General features: G+C 34.3%; 1 protein-coding gene across 1 annotated transcript in view; it reads left to right on the top strand.

Annotated features, from left to right (window-relative positions):
* The first annotated feature begins 12,422 nt into the window (after positions 1-12,422).
* Positions 12,423-19,853, top strand: part of LOC123532481 (ATP-citrate synthase-like) — a 112,902-nt gene continuing 105,471 nt past the window's right edge. Inside the window, exons 1-2 of the mRNA XM_053517133.1 lie at positions 12,423-12,584; positions 16,503-16,661. Coding sequence (XP_053373108.1) covers positions 16,512-16,661 — 150 coding nt within the window. The 5' untranslated portion in view covers positions 12,423-12,584; positions 16,503-16,511. The remainder of the gene's footprint in view (positions 12,585-16,502; positions 16,662-19,853) is intronic.

The following is a 19,853-nucleotide window of genomic DNA, read 5'->3' as shown; positions in this document are numbered from 1 at the left end:
TGCAGCCAAGAAAATAATACAGACTCCAGGTATTAAGAAGAATTTCATCATATAAATAAACTGAATTGTCTCTATTATACCAGGACCAGACCATATTACAATTCTGAATCCTCCTGGACTATGCTGCTTTGGTATTCGTCTTCTGTCCGGTTTCGTCAGAGTTTCAAAAAGGTGTCTAGATTGAGTTACAATGGAAAATAAAAAGTTGTCTAGATTGAGTTACAATGGAAAATAAACTATCAAAAATGATTCTTTAATATTTGTGTAAAATATCAATATCACTAATTATTTAATATGATACAATTAAATAGATGAATCAAAACAATATAGCGCTACTGGTTTTCGGACCTAACTTCATGGATTTTTGCGTTTATTATACAGCTATCATTAAAATGTATAGTTTAAGGTGAAATTTAACTGCACATATCAATAAACGGTACATATTCTTGACAAATTACTACGTGTCGCTACTACAGCCGCTTCGCTCAAAAAGTAGACCTGCAATTATCTGCCATTTCTATACGTACAACTCGGATAGATAAATCAACAGAGTTTAAAGGAGACAAACTTACCTCTCAGGAACAGACTCAGTCAAACTGCGTCTGCTATTATTTTACTTGGTTGTGTTCTGTGCCGCCAAAGGATCTTCTGAAAGATTTTATTAACTATCACAACAGCAGTCTGTAAGTGCCGTGTTGCGGCTGTAAAATGTCTCCCCGTACTTGTAAATATATTTTCTGGTCTTTGGGGAACATAGAGTACATTCAATTTTGCTCTTTAGAATTTCTCCGAGGCCGGTGCTTAGGGCATGAGGTGTGTTGCACTTTTCATTATCTCTCATGAATAGACTCGGTCAAACCAAATATGTTGTTTTATTTTGCTTGGTTGCATTCTATGCTTCTACAGGATTTCCTTAAATATTTTATCAACTATCGCAAAAGCAGTTTGTAAGATCCCTGTGTAAAAGCCGCTCTTTTGACTCAGCCTTGTTTTATATTTTGGTCCTTTGGTATCATGGAGTACATTCAACTTTATTATGATAGAATTCCTCTAAGGGCGGTGCAAGGGGGCGTGAGAGGTGTTGCACTCTTTAATGCCTCTCATGAATTGTCTCAGCCTAACCAAGTCTGCTATTATTTCGGTTGGTTGTGTTCTATGCTTTCAAAGCATTTCTTATAGATTTTAATTACAAAAAAAATATTACTATTTGCTAATTTGACCTTTCACCAAAATGATACAGAGTCGAAATGTCATCTAACACAATATCTTGACGCAGCTGTCCTACTTTAAAGATCGACACTGCCTGAAGATGTTGTCTCTATTGTTTTAAAGAGATACAGAGAAGACACTATTTAGTTATATACGTAAAGACCGAGTTAATTTTAAGAGACGTGATGAAATTCTAATATATTTGCCGTTATTGTCTGGAAAAAAATATATAGCTGGAAAAATAAATAAACTACCTGGACAACATTACATTGTAAGTTCCAGCTACTGATATAATCACAAGATCTGAGAGTAAAGTGTACTTTTTTCCTATGTTTTAGAATCTAATCGTAATAACCGTTCTTGGCAGTCATAGATGTCAATGTACGTTTATTTTTAACAGGTGGTGGCAGCTTGTATTTCTATATCTTGTTATCGGCAATGTATTTAAGGAAAAATTTTGACAGAGTGCTTTGTCGATATTTATATGTTAATATGGGAAAAGGCAATGCCTCAATCGGGAATCGTTACAGCCCATCAGCTTTCCGAGAAAATATGCGTTTGTATCAATTTAGGTAGATTTGGGAATAGAAAAACAATACTGCACATATTTGTGGTCAGAGACCACCAATTCAAAAAAGTACAGGACACTTACTGGGAATAAGGTAAGTGAATACCTGAGAATAAGGTAAAGTTTCTCCGTTCTGATTGGTCAGTCATGTAAACAAACCCAAGTAGTGATTATTTTTTTCAAAATGGAATGTTTTTACTGCATTTATAGTATTTCATTATACATTTTGACAAAATTTGCTACATTTTATGTATATTCAAAAAAAGTTTTATCAAATGAATTTCTCCCGCCATGCCAACGATGTAAACTGGGGGTCACTTAATTCACACGAAAATTACTTTAAAAAAAGTATCACTATTCATATGTTTTTCGTCCGATATTTTGGTGGAACTAAGACAGTTCTTGAAAAAAGTGATTATATATACATGTTTCGATTTATGGAAGGCTGTACACGCCAAAATGTTATAATGGAAGTCTATGGGAAAACAATTGGTGTTCTCTAACCTTGTACTGATGTGCAAGACGTTGCGATTCAAAAAATTATGTGGACGCTTATTACGCACAAGGAAAAAGCGTATTCTTCCAAAAAATCCGAAGTCAGACGCTCTGTGCACGTGCCGGAAGACCACATTTTTTAATTCGATAGTAATACTGAACAGACTTTGTGTCGATCATTTTTTCTAACGGAAATTTTGACATGGTGATAATATGAAATAAGGCAAAGCCTCAAAGCGAGCTCAAAGAAATCGGATTTATCTAAAAATATTATGCATCATTTATTTGTCACAAAGAAAGTATTCACTAGTCACAAGAACTCAGGAGAACCTATTCACTTAAAAAGTCTACATTTAGTGTCACCATACCTATAACAGTGAATATCATAACGTTATAAAATTTATGGGAAGCCGGTGTCACGGTGACGTCATACCGCGTTCCCGTTTCTTTTTGCTTATTATGACATTTTTTCCATTTTGTGGCCGATGCTTGATCTTTTAAATGAAAACGATATTTTTTTTTCAAACAACTGGAAATCATTTTTTCATTATTGTTAAGTGATGAATAATTTTTAGCAATTGAATGAAGTTCTGTATTCACTCCGGAAAGAAGTACTTCCTGTGAGCACCAGTCCGCTAGGGTGCGCTTTTTTAAAACTTCCGACGAAACTTTTCAAATCCATCACCAAGTGTGAAAGTATACTTGCGTTACCGTAAAGCTCGATTCTCGAGCAGGCCCTTCGGGCCTGCTCTTCGAGCTCGCTATTAATGTCAATAAATGTACTTTTGACTTATCATGTTGATGCTGGAATACTGAGAATTACTTTGTGTTATTTGTCTGCTTTATATTCAGCACATTTTACTCGGCTAATAAATAAAAAATGGAATAAATCTAAAACTGTAAGCATTAATTTCATTTCTGGTCTCGTGTAATAAAACACTCACTGAAAGACTTAATGAAAACTATCGCCCGAGGTTCGAAGCCATTCTGTTAGTGTATACCGGAATGATTTATACAACAAACAAAAAAGGGACAAACAACGAACGTATCTTAGGATATATAATTATGTCTCCCCCAGGAGACATATTGTTTTTGCCCTGTCCGTCCGTCCTTCCGTCCGTCCGTCCGTACGTCACACTTCATTTCCGAGCAATAACTGGAGAACCATTTGACCTAGAACCTTCAAACTTCATAGGGTTGTAGGGCTGCTGGAGTAGACGACCCCTATTGTTTTTGGGGTCACTCCGTCAAAGGTCAAGGTCACAGTGGCCTGAACATTGAAAACCATTTCCAATCAATAACTAGAGAACCACTTGACCCAGAATGTTGAAACTTCATAGGATGATTGGTCATGAAGAGTAGATGACCCCTATTGATTTTGGGGTCACTCCGTCAGAGGTCAAGGTTACAGGGGCCTGAACATTGAAAACCATTTCTGATCAATAACTAGAGAACCACCTGACCCAGAATGTTGAAACTTGAAAGGATGATTGGTCATAAAGAGTAGACGACTCCTATTGTTTTTAGAGTTACTCCGTCAAAGGTCAAGGTCACAGGGGCCTGAATATTGAAAACCATTTCCAATCAATAACTAGAGAACCATTTGACCCAGAATATTGAAACTTCATAGGATGATTGGTCATAAAGAGTAGACAACCCCTATTGATTTTGGGGTCACTCCGTCAAAGGTCAAGGTCACAGGGGCCTGAACATTGAAAACCATTTCTGATCAATAACTAGAGAACCACTTGACCCAGAATGTTGAAACTTCATAGGGTGATTGTACATGCAAAGTAGATGACCCCTATCGATTTTGGGGTCACTCCATTAAAGGTCAAGGTCACAGGGGCCTGAACATTGAAAACCATTTCCGGTCAGTAACTTGAGAACCACTTGACCCAGATTGTTGAAACTTAATAGAATAATTGGTCATAAAGATTAGATGACCCCTAACGATTTTGGGGTCACTTTGTGAAAGGTCAAGGTCACAGGGGCCCAAACATTGAAAACCATTTCCGGTCAGTAACTTGAGAACCACTTGACCCAGAATGATGAAACTTCATAGGATGATTGGTCACCCAGAGTAGATGAACCCTAACGATTTTAGGGTCACTCTGTTAAAGGTCAAGGCCACAGGGGCCTGAACATGGAAAACCATTTCCAATCAATAACTTGAGAACCTCTCGACCCAGAATGTTGAAACTTCATAGGATGATTGTTCATGCAGGGTAAATGACCCTTATTGTTTTTGGGATCACTCCGTTAAAGGTCAAGGTCACAGGGGCCTGAACATTGATAACCAGTTCCGATCAATAACTTGAGAACCACTTGACCCAGAATGTTGAAACTTCATAGGATGATTGAACATGCAAAGTAGATGACCCCTATTGATTTTGGGGTCAGTCTATTAAAGGTCAAGTTCACAGTGGCCTGTTCATGTAAAATCATTTTTGGAAATAACTTGAGAACCGCTTGACCTACAATGTTGAAACTTAATAGGATGATTGGACATGCAGAGTAGATGACCCCTATTTATTTTGAGGTCACTTGATCAAAGGTCAAGGTCACAGGAGCTGGAACAGTGACTTGAGAACCACTAGGCCACTAGTGTTGAAATTTAGCGGGATGACTGGACATGCCAAGTAGATGATCCCTATTGCAGCCAACCATCAGTGTCTCTTTGACTTTCGCTCCTCACCCCTATTGACTTCGTGCCTATAGGACTTTGCATTGGGGGAGACATGCGCTTTTTTACAAAAGTATTTTCTAGTTTCTCTTCTTCTTCTTCATTTCAGTACAGGCACCAATCATCTGGCATATAGTCGTACTGGCGCTTGCGTGTATACAGGTGAATAACTTATTAAAATATACAATATTACAGAGCATCTAAAAACGATCCAGTACGAGTTTACCGAATCTCTACAGGCTGTACTTCCCTCTTGAAGCTGTCTAATACGGGACAGCTTATTACTGTCTTGGAAGGCTGTTCCATAACCTGATGGTGTCTGGGAAAAAAATGATTTCTGGAAGTTGAGGGTCCTGGCAAATGGCATCAGGAATCCCTTGCCATGCCCTCTGACTGTGGTCAACGGGCTGAGGTGTGTAGTTGGCACATCTACTAATCCATGGACAGCCCTGTACATCATGGTGACCTTTGCCTGTTCTCTTCATTCCATGAGTCAGTGAAGGCCCTTGAAGATCATGGAGCATAGGTGTGATGTTGATGGTTCGTCTGTAGTCAGAGAAGACCATCCGTGCTTACCTCCGCTGCACCATCTCCAGTCTATTTTTCCTGTGTATGGGGATCCCAGATGACTGCAGCGTATTCCATAAGTGGTCTCACCAGGATAGTATAACAAAGTTATTTTGTTTTCTTTGGGCACATATGCAAATTTCTCTGAATAAATGTTTAGTATTGTTTGCTTTCTTTGTAATAATGTTTATATGATGGTTCCAGTTGAAAGTCTTACGAACGTTGATGCCTAAATACTTTGTAGATTTTACTTCTTAAAATATGTGGCCATGGATGCTATATAGATTTCTAATTGGTTTCCGTCTGTTGGTGACGTGTATACATTATTTGGCATTTCTGAGGGCGAAATTCTATCAGCCTATTCTTTTTCCCATTACTATAGTGCTTCCAGATCCCTTTGCACTTCCACTGACCTAATCTTGTGGTAGAGCACACAGTCATCAGTGAATTATCTTGCAGTTGACACTGCAGAAATGTAACCAGGTAGGTCATTAATGAATAAGAGGAACAGCAGAGGTTTAAATATCATTACTTAAACGCGCTATTTTGGTAGATAATATAGTATATGTTCAACATTAAGAGGTCTGGCCCTCTTTGGTATTGATATAATATAAAGCTTTATAAATGAGAAGGAATTATTACTGCTTTTTCCTATGTTTCGCTGCATACATCTTAAAAGTATAGAAGGACATTTTGTTGGGTTAAGAGTCACACACCCATGATTTGAGCCGCGCCATGAAAAAACCAACATAGTGGCTTTGCGACCAGCATGGATTCAGACCAGCCTGCGCATCCGCGCAGTCTGGTCAGGATCCATGCTGTTCGCTAACGGTTTCTCTAATTGCAATAGGCTTTGAAAGCGAACAGCATGGATTCTGACCAGACTGCGCGGATGCGCAGGCTGGTCTGGATCCATGCTGGTCGCAAAGCCACTATGTTGCTTTTCTCATGATGCGGCTCATTTATGTCATGTGGCGGCTATGTCGCTTTTGATATTGGATGAAGACCAAAGTGCTCCTATGAGCATGATTTTAGGCATGGTATGGTACATGGATATATCCACCGACCTTCCGTAAGCCATCTTGATAGCTTTCTCCCATAAGAATTCTCCACCCAAAGCGAGGTTCCAAACACACATCGGTGAGAAGCAAGTGCTTTAGAAGCCAGCGACCTACACGCACTTCTCTATTCTGGTCATGATAGATGCCTAGCCCCCAAATAGAATTCATGATACTCTTCCTGATGCCAATTAATTATGGAAAATTAACGTATATATATACATTTGTATTCTGAAAAGAAAAGAAAAAAACAGAAGATCATATGTTTCAAAGGTCATAATGCAAAAAAAAAAAATATATTAAACTTCTTGTTTGTATTTCTATATATTTTCTGCAATATTAATGTTAAAGGGGCTTGCCTTCAAATTAACTTCTGTTGTGTCATATTTGCTATTACTCTTGCTTTGTTGTTGAAATTTTGATGTTCATCTCGAGCATGCTCCTTTAAAAAATACTTGTATGAATTAATAAAAATATGGATTACTAAAAAAAGAAATTACGGAAACTACAAACTACTGAAAACAAGAATTACTGAAAGTAAGGATTACTGAAAATAGAAACTTCTGAAAGTTAGTGAAAAGAGAATTTCTGAAAGTATGAATTACCGAAAGTAGAAAATACTAAAAATACGAATTACTGACAGAATTAATTACTAAAATAGAAACTGCTGAAAATAAGAATTACTGGAAGTCTGGATTAAAAATAAGAACTACTGAAAATAGATATTACTGAAAATAAGAATTACTGAAAGTACGAATTGCCGAAAATAGACCTCAGTGAACATAGGCAGTACTGAAATAAAAATTAACCCTTAGCCTGCTGGCGGAAAGTGATTCTGCCTTTGCGACCAGTGCAGACCAAGATCAGCCTGCACATCCGTGCAGTCTGATCATGGTCTGCACTAGTCGCTATTCAGTTAGTAAATTTTCAGTGAACACCCCTTCGAAAAATAGATTATATTGCCCAAATTGAATGATGGACCAGTCCATTTTAGAAATTTAGCAGGATAAGGGTTATATAGGAATTACAATAGGGAGAGTGCTGACAAAATTCCAGTCTGTATCTCTATAATCTGTAAAAAAAAGAAACAGCAAACTAATAGCTGTCACGTCTAATAGCGTCCCTTGACGTGACAACTACCTAGGCTTTTATATCCACAGAATGAATAATAGGTTTGGGGAATTTGTTATTTCTTATTTTGTTCAGTTTAACGTTTTAACTGCACTTAAATTCTGACTGAATTTATGTTTATTTTAAACATGTCACAAAGTATTAAAATAAACTGAACAAGAAGCCCAAACTTCCACAATTATATGCCTTGAATTTAGTATTGGCATGAACTTTGTTACTTGTGTATTATACACGGTATTGAAACTATAAAACATATTTATCTAATCTCTATTTTTTTAATTCCTGACAAAAAAGCTAATTGAGTTCTTTGTTTGATCAGATCGTATCAATCAATTTATGTGTAGACAGAATTTTCTATTTTGCACAATATAATATATCCTAGACACTGAAATAGCAAGGCACTCAAAAATAGGCAAACGCACAACATTAAATACGAATTGATCAAGAGTTGAAACAGCTATACTCGCGGTTAGATTTCGTTCTATGTAACCGGCTATTCCGATGCAGAAAAAAAAACATTTTAAACCATTACTGGTGTAGGGGTTTTCCACTCTTTGGTCTATTAAAGCAAATATCAATAAAATCACATCACCTTGAAAACATATGTTAACATATTGTTATGCACCATTGACTGGAAGGATGACAGAGAACATGGTTAAAGCCTATGCCTGGGGCACTACAATGATATAAACTTGTCCACTCTCTTATTATTGTTGTGTCGAATATGGACAAGAATTAAATACTCCTCCAGTGAATCATAAATATCATAACTTGTCGCTTAATAAAAAAATACCACCACTAGGTTTCAAGGTGAGTTTCTGGACTTAAAATGTGTGACATGAAACAGATATTTTAGTCGTTTTCATCGCATAAACTACTGAAATGGACAGTCTGAAAATCACGTGCGACGGACTGTAATGTACTACTATGCGTAATACATTCGCTGAAAATTCTCAAAATTTAATTTTCGCATTGACAGTTTTAGAGAAGTATATGATGGTAACTAGTACGTAAGATCTGCCTACATGGTCCATTCGAATGCAAGGGCTGTACATATTAATTAATGTTTAGTGCAGTAAATGTCATTTTCGTGGCAGATATAAAGTGCTTGACTGTAAAAAGGATATATGTGGCTATTTTAAGCTACTTTATATGCCTCCAAGAAGGTGCCGGAATTGCTACACAAACTTAAAGTGTAATTCCTTGTGTCAACCATTTTTCATAAGTCTCAGTCAGGTGACCATGGTTTCCTTGTATTACCACATACTTGTTGCATAATTTTCATAACAGTAGTGTCGTATGAAGTGAAAAACTAGAAATTAATACGGGAAAACCGAAGGTTTTTTTCCGTCTATAGATAATGTGTACGTGTATATATGTCAAAGTAAACCTATATACCGTTCAACTTTGGAATATGTTCTATACCTTCACCGGTTGTCCTTTCTATCCCATAATTCCCGGAGCTGCTGCGCCGCGGTGAATAATTTTCAGGACGACATTCGACAAAAGGTTTCTTATTAACAATTATCAGCAGACTTAGCGGCGCTGAAAGAAAACAAATTATTCTTATTCTGTCGTATTCTAACGAGTTGAAAATTCGCGGTATTAGATGGAATCGGTCTTATTCGGGTCTCTTTGTGTAACGTTTTTTATGATTCAAGCGTCCCGCTTACTGTATAGTTTTTAATATTGAATAATAATGTGCATTATAGTAGTGTTTGAAGAACAAAATCATCGCCAGTTTAATTTTTAATGTAGAAAAGCCAGTAATTACAAAAAATGCCACTGTAAAACGAATACAGACTTGCGTAACAAAAATTATTATATACACAATTTTATACTAAAATGTCATAGTCCCCGTGGTCCATTGGTTAACTTACATGCTTTGTATGCGCGAGGTCCGGAATTCGAATCCCGTCTTACGCCCAGCATATTTGTCACAAATTTTGGAGCAGAACTCATCAATGTGTATAGTTTACCAATGTTCTGTCTGTAATTTTTGAACAAAACTTGAGATTCAATTCAAAGGCATGGAAAGGCATGTGATGCTTATCTCCCTTTCACAGCCCTAGACTGTTAGGAGTCTGGTAAACAAAATTGAATTTCGACCAACATAGTTTGTGTTCTTGATAAAATTGTGGTCAAGAACTTTTTAGAATGAATTTGAAATAAGAATTTATCATGTCAATGGTTTGTTTGTCATTCTCCCACACAAGATCGAGGTTTACCATAGCTAATTAGTGGGACAAAATTTGTCCTAAAAGATGTCATTTGACAATATAAATGACATTTAAAAGAATTGCAATAGTCTGTGTTTAGGATAACAGGTTTATGTGAGTTCAAAAGTTTATTTGTTGGAAGAACATTAGATATCTACATTAAAAATTTAAATCAGTATTTTCTAATATCCAGCCGAAAAGAGACAAATTTCTATTTCACTGGTTTCTATGATCATAACTAATATGATTAACCCTGGAACACCTGATACGTTGTATCAGACTTTCCTGGATTAACCGTATAACAGAAATATTTTAGTTATAATTAATTCTCCTCATCTTGTGTTGTAGAAGACGTATTTCTTTTTCTTTAATAGAATAAAAAATGCCAAATTGTGTTTTAATTTTATTGTAGTCTAAGAATCATAACAAACTGATAATAAATATCAGGAATTATGGGTTATCATTAATGCAAACAATTGACATTATGTTAATAACTTAATAGAACATCAAACTTCATAAAAAGAATCTGTAATACCAGGTATTGGCATTAATTTATGATAACACAACTTCAATTTCTTCTATTTTATGGGGCACTGTTGGTTTATCAAGAGAATTCTGCCTTTTAGATAGTAACTAAATTCATACTGGTTTCCTATTAATTGTAATGTCCATTTTCTCTTTACAAAGAAATATGTTTTAAAAGAATTTTTCTAAGTTTGCTATTAAGTATGAATACTGTCACGTCTGGCTTGATGTTGCACCTACATAATCTAAATGCGCTGATACTATGAGGTTGAATGTGACGTTACACAGGATTAAGGTGTATTTTTTAAACTATTTGTTACATGTACATGAACTGAAAAGAAATGCATTCCCAGATTTAGAAAATTGTATTAGAGAAACGAATCGACAGCAAAGGCGTGATCGTTGGGGCCCATAGCACCGACTGTATATACTGGACTAGTGGCCTCTGGTGCATTTTGGGACTAGATTCTGTGCACCCAACTATTTTTCCGTCGTCTGTCTGGTCTTGACACAGTTGAAGAAATGATCTGATCTTGTTTATTTAAACCAAGCATTTTACAACATTTGCCTTTGTTCATAATTTTCATAACAAAAGGCTGAAGAGCAAAACCATCAGGCTTACTGTCAAAACTGAAAATATCAAAAAGAAAAATGAATGCAGAAAGTAGATTCTGCACAGTATAAATGTTTTATTGAAGTGATATTTTTTGTGTATTTGTGTATATTATATAATTATGTATTTGTATGTCTTGACCATATTGAATAAACATATTGTAAATGGTCAAAGGCATTTGTAATGCCGATTTGCCAATAAATGAAATGAAATGAAATGAAATGAAATATAACAAGGTTTTCCCGTCAGATAGGCAGCGCCTAATTTCATATTATGATAAATTTAGCCCCGTCTAACCAGATAACCAGATGGCAAGTAATTTAGTGTGCTGATATTTCTATTCATCAGCCAATCAAAAGTAGGTGTTCTCATTTTTACGATAACAATTTTACTAATTCTAAAATCTTATCGAATAAATTACGATCTCGCGGTTGATATCATAGGTACATTGTTAAAGATCAACATAAGACCTTAATATTATTCATTTACCTAGTAGGTACTGATTTCACAAACGAAAACTATGATACAACAATGACATGATGTTGTTGTTTTTATATATAATCACGTGATAGTCCATTCTAATTCTATCTGTATAAGTGTTACATGTCAAATTTCCTATATTTTCAACCTTTTTTTTTCTTTGTTCTTTGAAACATTTTCCGAAGTCATGCGTTTGACACAAACTTGTCTTTCCCTACTCCATTTACAGTTTCAGTACCCTAACCTGGAACAGGAATAATGTATTACTATGTATTTATGTCCCTGCCTGGAACGACTAATATACGTAGACGTTCCTGTCCTAACCAGGGTCTTTCAAAAATTTGAGTGACCCTGTCCTAACCAGTAAACTACTTCAACTACTTTAATGAGTAAATAACGTGCATTAAAGATATGAAATCAAGTAATTTGTGTTTTCTCCAGATTTGACTGAGAGCTAGGGGTCGAGATAAGTATTCATAACCAAACTGCTTTCTTAAAAGAGGCAATGCAAATGTTTGTTTATATGTATATATATTTTTGTACATTATAAAACAATAACTAAATATGAATCTGGACATTCAGTTTTCTAGCAACAAAGCGGAGCAATAATAAATGCACCCAAATGTCCTCTTTTTAACATTAAACGAACCTATTTGAAATATATATATATGCCTGTATCAGATAACAACATTTTATTTTGAAATTGAAAAATGTACCTTCATTTGTTCATAAGAATATAATTTTCAACAGTAGATCTATATAAAAATGATAAGTTAAATATTTTTGTTTGTTTTTTCTATAAATGCACCGTTCCGATTATGTTCTCCATGTTGTCAGTCAATGAAACATTAATCAAGCAAGCAAAAAGTTCATAGGTCATCGTATGATCCACGCGTGATGTTTCTTGTCAAATCGCGTGAAAATTAATTGAATGTTTATGCGATTTTGAAAGCACTAACAGATACTTTGCAGAAAACGTTGGCAGTATATTAATTGGCAGTTATAAAGTGAATATTTTCTGCAAAATATTTCGGTATGGTATTTTATCTTTTTAACATTTCTCTTTGTTTTTGTCGTTTGTTTACATTTGTGACAGATGGGTGGGGTGGCTTGTTTGCAAATTTACCGGCTAACCACTATGAAGTAGCCATAGCAAATGCGATATTATTTTCTGTGGTTTTTATTAGAATTTTTTTTATCTGAATTGTACTATGACTTTTACTCTAGATACGTCGTTTCTTGTTCTTTGAAATCAACCTGTCCTAAACACTGCTAAACTGCTAAAAGTCTTGACTTAAAAAGAAAAGTCAAGACAAAACACTGAAGGGACCACTCAGATCGACAGACTACTGACCAGTCAATTAACAGACAAGGGGTTACAATTTTCAGACCACTGATTTACTGACCAGATTAAGATAACAAGCATGGTACATTGAATATCACTAATGAAAATATCTGTTGGACACCACTTTGGTTGCAGTTCAAATAACCAATGAAATTTATATGTGCTTCAAACCATTTTAACTAAAAAGTACTTCACCTTCATAATTTTAATAGTGTGTAAAGGTTTTAATTATAGTATACTGACTTAGATTTTAACATTTTTTAATGTAGACATTGCAAGTAAGAAACATCTTGTCTCGTATTTGAAAGTAAAATGTAAATTTTGATTAAAGATTATTTATCTATGATAGTTAAAAAACAATAAAAATCAGAAGTATTGTAGTAAATTCTGACATATATTAAACTCAATCACTTGTCATTAAGGATTTTTCAAAATGTATTTCCATATAAGTTAATAACAAAATTCTGGACGAGGTGTCAATCCTAATTGTAATTGTTAACAGTTAACTTGAAAAATGCACATTTTTCCACTTTAATCTTACACAGCTCAGGATTTAAATATCCAAGTTGATGAAACTTTCAAAGTATTTGTCTTACAAAGTTAAAGACTTTAATTTTCTATATTCTATTCTGCCTTTAAAATGTAATATCATTCTACAAGAAATAACATTTATTTCCTGAATTCACATGACATATCTCGTTAATCCAAGTAATGTACATTATATGTAATTTAGAAAATGCGAATCTCTTTAATATCACATTAGAGCTACCAGGAGAATATTTTTCTTTTTCTTCTTCTCTTTTTTTTCACACATACTGAAAGTTAGTCATTTTCCATTTATTACAGTAAGTAAATTGTTCTCTGCATGTATACATATGTAGTATATGTAGTATATGTTATATACATGTACATGTATATTGCTGATGCTGCCCAAGTATTGTAGGACTCGTGTCAATCTGTAAATAAACTAATTGAATTGAACTGAATGCAATTTAATTATTTCCAAAACTGATCAGTATGTCTTGTCTTTTCTGAATTCTATCAATTAGTAAGTTCATTTGTTTTGTTTGGTTTTGTCTCCGTATCTTTCAGATTTTGTTTGTATAAAGTTTGAATGTCTACTGTAATGCAATTTTAAATGTGTATACGCTTGAAAGGATAAAAAGAGTGCTATATAAATGTGGTACAATAATACTACCACTTAGTACAACTACTACTAATAATAATGGCAAATCTCCAATTATAGTACCATCAAATACATATTTATATTTATTACATCTTAAAATTTCTCTTATTTAAGTTAACATTAAACAGTTTATTATAAAACACAGTAACACTTTGTGATGAATTCTCTGTTAAAAATTGGAAATTTCCGATCTAACTGTTATAAATTTCTTAGACAATAGGATTGTTCTAAATCAGTATAATTCAACATCAAAACTCCAGATTTGTTACTTCCAAAACAAGTAGGACATTTTCTAAACATGCTGCAGTGCAATATTTGAATTAAATATACAGACCTTTTTGTTTTCTGTTGTCTGTTATAATACTAAATTAATTACCATTGAAGAAAAGGGAACAAAGAGAGCACACTTAAATCAAAAAGGCTTTTTTTTTTTAAATTAAAGTTAACTTATCATTTGTAAAGTCGACAGGCTGTTGAAGGAATTTGTTCACAATTGGGATATCTTATATTATAAAGAATTGTATTTGATATCAAATGCAAATTTTAGGCTTAAAATAACTAAAAAAGTGAAAACCATTTGAAAATCATTTAATATAAATTATATTTTTTGTTAAACCAAGCTTGTCTATCATTACAATTAGATACAAATACCGGTACTCCTGAACTTTGCTAATAATTACAATACAACATGTCAGTATGTTTATACTGCAGATGCAATATTTAACAAAAATACTTCATTTTTTTATTGAAAATGAACACATTGAATATATGTTTTCTTTAAAACTGATTTCTTGAGTTGCTTTGAACAAAAAAGCAGACAAATTTTGCTGTCATTTTGCACCAGCTATAGAGTATCTTAATTAATTTTTAAGACGTAATACACTTCTATTCAAATTATTAAATTTCATTTAAAGTTGAAAAATGTGTATACATTGCACATGCAATCATTATGCTTTTAAAAGAAACTATTATTTTCTTCAGATGCAAAATCATTTATCACTTTAAGATACTTTTTTTTTCTACACACTAACTTTTCTCTTAAAAGAATAATTTCCCTTTCAGATCTTAGTATAAATTACCAAGGATACTAAATATATTTTCGAAAAAAGTTTGTTATAAATGCAAAATAATTAAATATCTCCAATGATTAATCAGATTACGGTCACAATGTGTAACAGTGAGCATGTGGATATATGGTTTATGCATAAAATTGATATTATACTGTTATCAATTAGCGGCTTTAGCCTAATTGTAATTATGGGTAATTGACATAAAAGATAAAGAGTAAGGGTAGATTTCCTGAAAGCACAGAACACCCCAAACATAGTCATACAGCCATGCATCGCAAAGTATGTCCAAAACAAAAAGAAATTGCCACAGAAAAATATTTATATAAGTAGATGATGTGCTTCAAAAATCCAACAGCAAGTACATTTTAATTACATGCAAAATGCAAAAAAGGGTGGGGTTTTGGTGGAAAGCAGGAAAAAACAAAACAGTGGGGCACCGCCCAGGGACGGCTAGCAGCCAAAAATATGGTGGGCACGATTAACGCATTCATTATAACTGTATTGAAGAAGTACCAATGGTCGAATAAGACAAAACTGCATAAAAAAATTTTAGTTATTTTTGTTCTTATTAAACATGACGGTGTCTATTTATACATTCAAATGCTGTCAAGTTTCAACAGATTTTAACCAAACTTACACAGTGATATTATTATTGTAATGTCAATCTGACTAAAGTACATCTCCTATATTACGCTACGCATAGGATCTGAAAACGACCTATTTATTGCCTCGTTCTGACGGCTCTTTTGCTAGCCATTCAGAGCCTAGCTTACAACATCTTGCAAATCTACATGTAACATTGACTTTTGATATTTACAATTCTTATGTCGTAATGTATCAGATAGCCGGTTAGCTCAGTCGGTAGGCCACTTGCTTTGTAAACGAGGGGTTCCGGGTTCGAGTCCTGGAATAACCGCATATTTTTCTTATCCTTTGACAATCGAACAAGTCGTCTGATTGGATAACATAAAAATAGCAATAATGGAAATCCAAAATATACAGAAGACGAATGTGAATGGGTCGTTCTCAGATCTTCGTTTAGAAGATCAAGTACTTTAGTCAGATTGATTGTAATGTAAGATGAACATTCTTGAATTGTCAAAATTCCAGTATTAACCTAAGTTTGTTTGCAGTGCGACTGACAAATTAATCAGAAAGTTTTCATGGATACTATACTACCTGTTTCAGTGGATTTCAACCAGACTTATACAGATAATTTAGCTACATAATATACACGAGTATTTGCAGGAAAGATATTGTGACTAATTCCAGTATCACCATCATTAACAAAGGGAGACTAAAATTATTTTATTGTTTAATTGTATGAAATGTGATTTTTATTTTTTGCAGCCTTAGAGAATGTCAGCCAAGGCAATACATGAGGCAAAAGGGAAGGAACTTTTAAATAAGTTCCTAGAGGGTGCTTCAATAAAGAACAAGTTTGCTGTTGTAAAAGAAGATGTGAATTGGGGACAGCTTGTTGATGACAATCCATGGCTGTCGACTGAGGTTAGTTATTAACATGTAAAACTATGTTCATTAGTACCCTACTAGTTGAAAACCAGTTTTGGGGACTCTATCTAAAGATTGCGCTTTTCCATCTGACCACACTTCTCTGTCCAATCCATAACTCAGTCATTCATCTTTACTTAGCCCATATGAGATTACATGTCGTGTGCAACACCCAGACTTAAAGGGTCAGTGTCACACCTTTAGGTCAAATGTCAACAGGCCTTTTTTTGTCTGTTCCTTTTATAGTTTTGAAAATATGAATATTTAAAAAGGATCTTGATGTACTACATTGTATACTGCTTATTTTCATCTTGATGTACTACATTGTATACTGCTTATTTTCATCTCTAACTGTTATCTGAAAGTCTGTATTTTCTGTATGTTTAGTACACTGGCACCAGACCAGGAAGAAAACGCCTCTGAACATGTTATACCCTATCCCTAGGTATTCTATAAGAACCATGGTCATGAATGGGAAAGTGCACTAATCCAGTTCAATCGTACATTTCTCATATAAACGCGCAGTTCGGTGAATGGGTACCTAGTATATTGAACAAGCGATAATTTATCTTTTATCGTGCGTCAGTCAAATTATCCCAATATTCCATATTGCAGAGGAGCTCCACATATTTATGCTTTCGTCAACGCTACAGAAAAAGCTTGCGTGAACTCCCCTAATGAACATCCGGTCTAGAGGTCACGGCAGTGTGCACATGTTAGGCGAAATGTAAACAAACAAAAACAGAATGCAAAATATTCACAGTTTTACGATAAAGCTCAGAATGATGAATGAAATTCATCTTGGATATGATTTTGAATTTGAAATCATACATTGGTATACATCTGTTCTGTTTATTTAATTCATTTTGCACATTTATGCTGCATATACACATTTTATCGAACACGTGTTGTAAAATGACGACTGACATACATTTTCACATCAGCTAATCAGAATGATTTTGTAATCTAGACCGGAACTTCACCAGGGAAGTTCAAGCAAGCTTTTTGTGTAAAGTTGAAAAAACTATAAACTACACATTGTTTTTCTAAGATAAAAAGTATTGAAGAAATGTGACCAGTACACAATGGTAGATAAATTACCACTAAGTCTTGTTTAATACTCATAGTACACATTTACCCAACTGCGTGTTTAAGGTATGAAATGCGCGATTGAAATGGGTTAGTATATTTTCCCAATCATGACCATGGTTCTTATAGAATACCTAGGGGTAGGGTATAACATGTACAGAGGCATTTTCTTTCTTGTCTTGTGCCAGTGGTTTAGTATGCTTATAACAGTCTATATCATATAAAAGTCTTCTCAGACTCTCTCTTCTCAGCTCAAACTGTTAAAAGTTTACAGAAATATACAGTTTTCTTGTTTGTTTAGTATGCTTGTACCTATGACTGACAAGGTAATTCCTTCTATATTTATCATCCTCTGCCTCAGGCAGAGGGATATTGTTTTGTCATTGTCTGTTTTGTTGTGCGTCTGTCAGTCCGAAATTGAAAATGCTTATAATTCAAATTCAAATTGTTTAAGCTAGAATCACCAAACTTCACATAATTATTATAGCACATGACCTTTTCTCATTCATAGAATTATCCCCCTTGACCTAGTAAAAGCTGAGTTTTTCCCTTTGATTTTGAAAATGCTCATAGTTCAAAATGCATTTCAGCTAGAATCACCAAACCTCAAATGATTATACATTAGTATATGACCTTTGCTCACTCAAATTATTATCATCCTTTCCCCAGTAAAAAAAAGAGTTTTTTCCCATTATTTGGTTTAAAAAGATATGGATTTTTGACTGTATCTAGGTAACATATTGATGGATCTTCATGAAACTACACAACTATTTATCACTATAGGGCAGTGATGCACACACAATTTTGTCAGGATCTCTACATTATTAGTTATTGCCTTTTAATTATTTAAAAATTTATAAATTCCCACAAAACAAAGTAATCCATTGATGGATCTTCATGAAACCTATAGATCACTATAGAGCAGAGTTTTCCCCCCTTGATATCGTAACAGATAGGAACCAACAAACCATAGCAGGGTCCTTTTGTACATTATTTGTGTGTATCTGGAAATGAAATATCTTTCAAAATATACTCCTCCCAATCACACAGGTTATTTGATGGGAGATATAAATTCATTGAATTTGCTTGTATGTATTCTCTTCTCAGACTCCTCGCCTCTAGCTTTTGAGAAAAAATTCTGATTTTCTTGTCAACAAAGAACCAGGAGCTGTTTTGAAAGCAAGTCACAGTATTTGAGAAAAGAGCAAACACTGACTTTGTTTTTGGACACTACCTGTCAGAAAAATCAGTCTGATAGGTCTAGTGCATGTATAGACAGATTTATTTTGTTTATGAACAAAAATAAACAGGTATGTGCAGGCTTTATTGAGCTATGCATTACTGTTTTTCTAACTTTTCCTTGTGACAGAAACAATGCTGAAAATGGCCAAGTATATACTGTAACTGTCTCGTCTCTAACTGTTTGACTGTCTCTGCATTAGCAGTGTTTTTGCAAGGTGTGGAGTGTTAGTAGGCATGTTATACAAACCTCTGATCTACAGGTTAGGGTCAGCACCTTATCTGCCTTGTTTAGGTTGTTTATTAAATTACAAATAATTCAAGCAGTATGCAGTTTCATTAATAAATTTTGTTTGTTTTAAACATAATCTGTTCCAACAGAAATCTGTTTTTATTACATTTTGTGCTTTATGTTAATTTATGGCTTCATTTAAGTGGAACGATATCTAAAAAGCAGTAAAATAAATAGTGCTTTGAGTAATCAAGATCACCATTGTTAGATGGGTTCTTTCAAAAGAATTTCTCTTGCAATTTTTGGGGAGGTTAAGAGTTACCTTTTGTTTTCCATCTGTCAGTTAATTGGTCATCCGAATTTATCTCAAGAAGTATTTGGCCCAGAGTCATCAAACCTCACTGGGTTGTTAATCAGCATGGGCTATTGTGCATCTGATGTTTTAATTTTGAAGTTGCATAGCCTGACCAGAGTTATGGCCATTGTGTCACTTAGTCAAAAATATGCATAAAAAGGGCCTAAGTTTGTGTCACATGTATCTCAAAAAGTATTTGACCCAGAATTATGAAACATTATTGAAATATTATCCAGCATGTGAATTTGTGCACTGGGGTTTTTGTTAGAACTTA

The sequence above is a fragment of the Mercenaria mercenaria genome, chromosome 11, assembly GCF_021730395.1.
Source record: "Mercenaria mercenaria strain notata chromosome 11, MADL_Memer_1, whole genome shotgun sequence".
NCBI classification, from domain to species: domain Eukaryota; kingdom Metazoa; phylum Mollusca; class Bivalvia; order Venerida; family Veneridae; genus Mercenaria; species Mercenaria mercenaria.
Note: the sequence above shows the minus strand (reverse complement) of the source record. Positions and strands in the feature narration are given on the sequence as shown.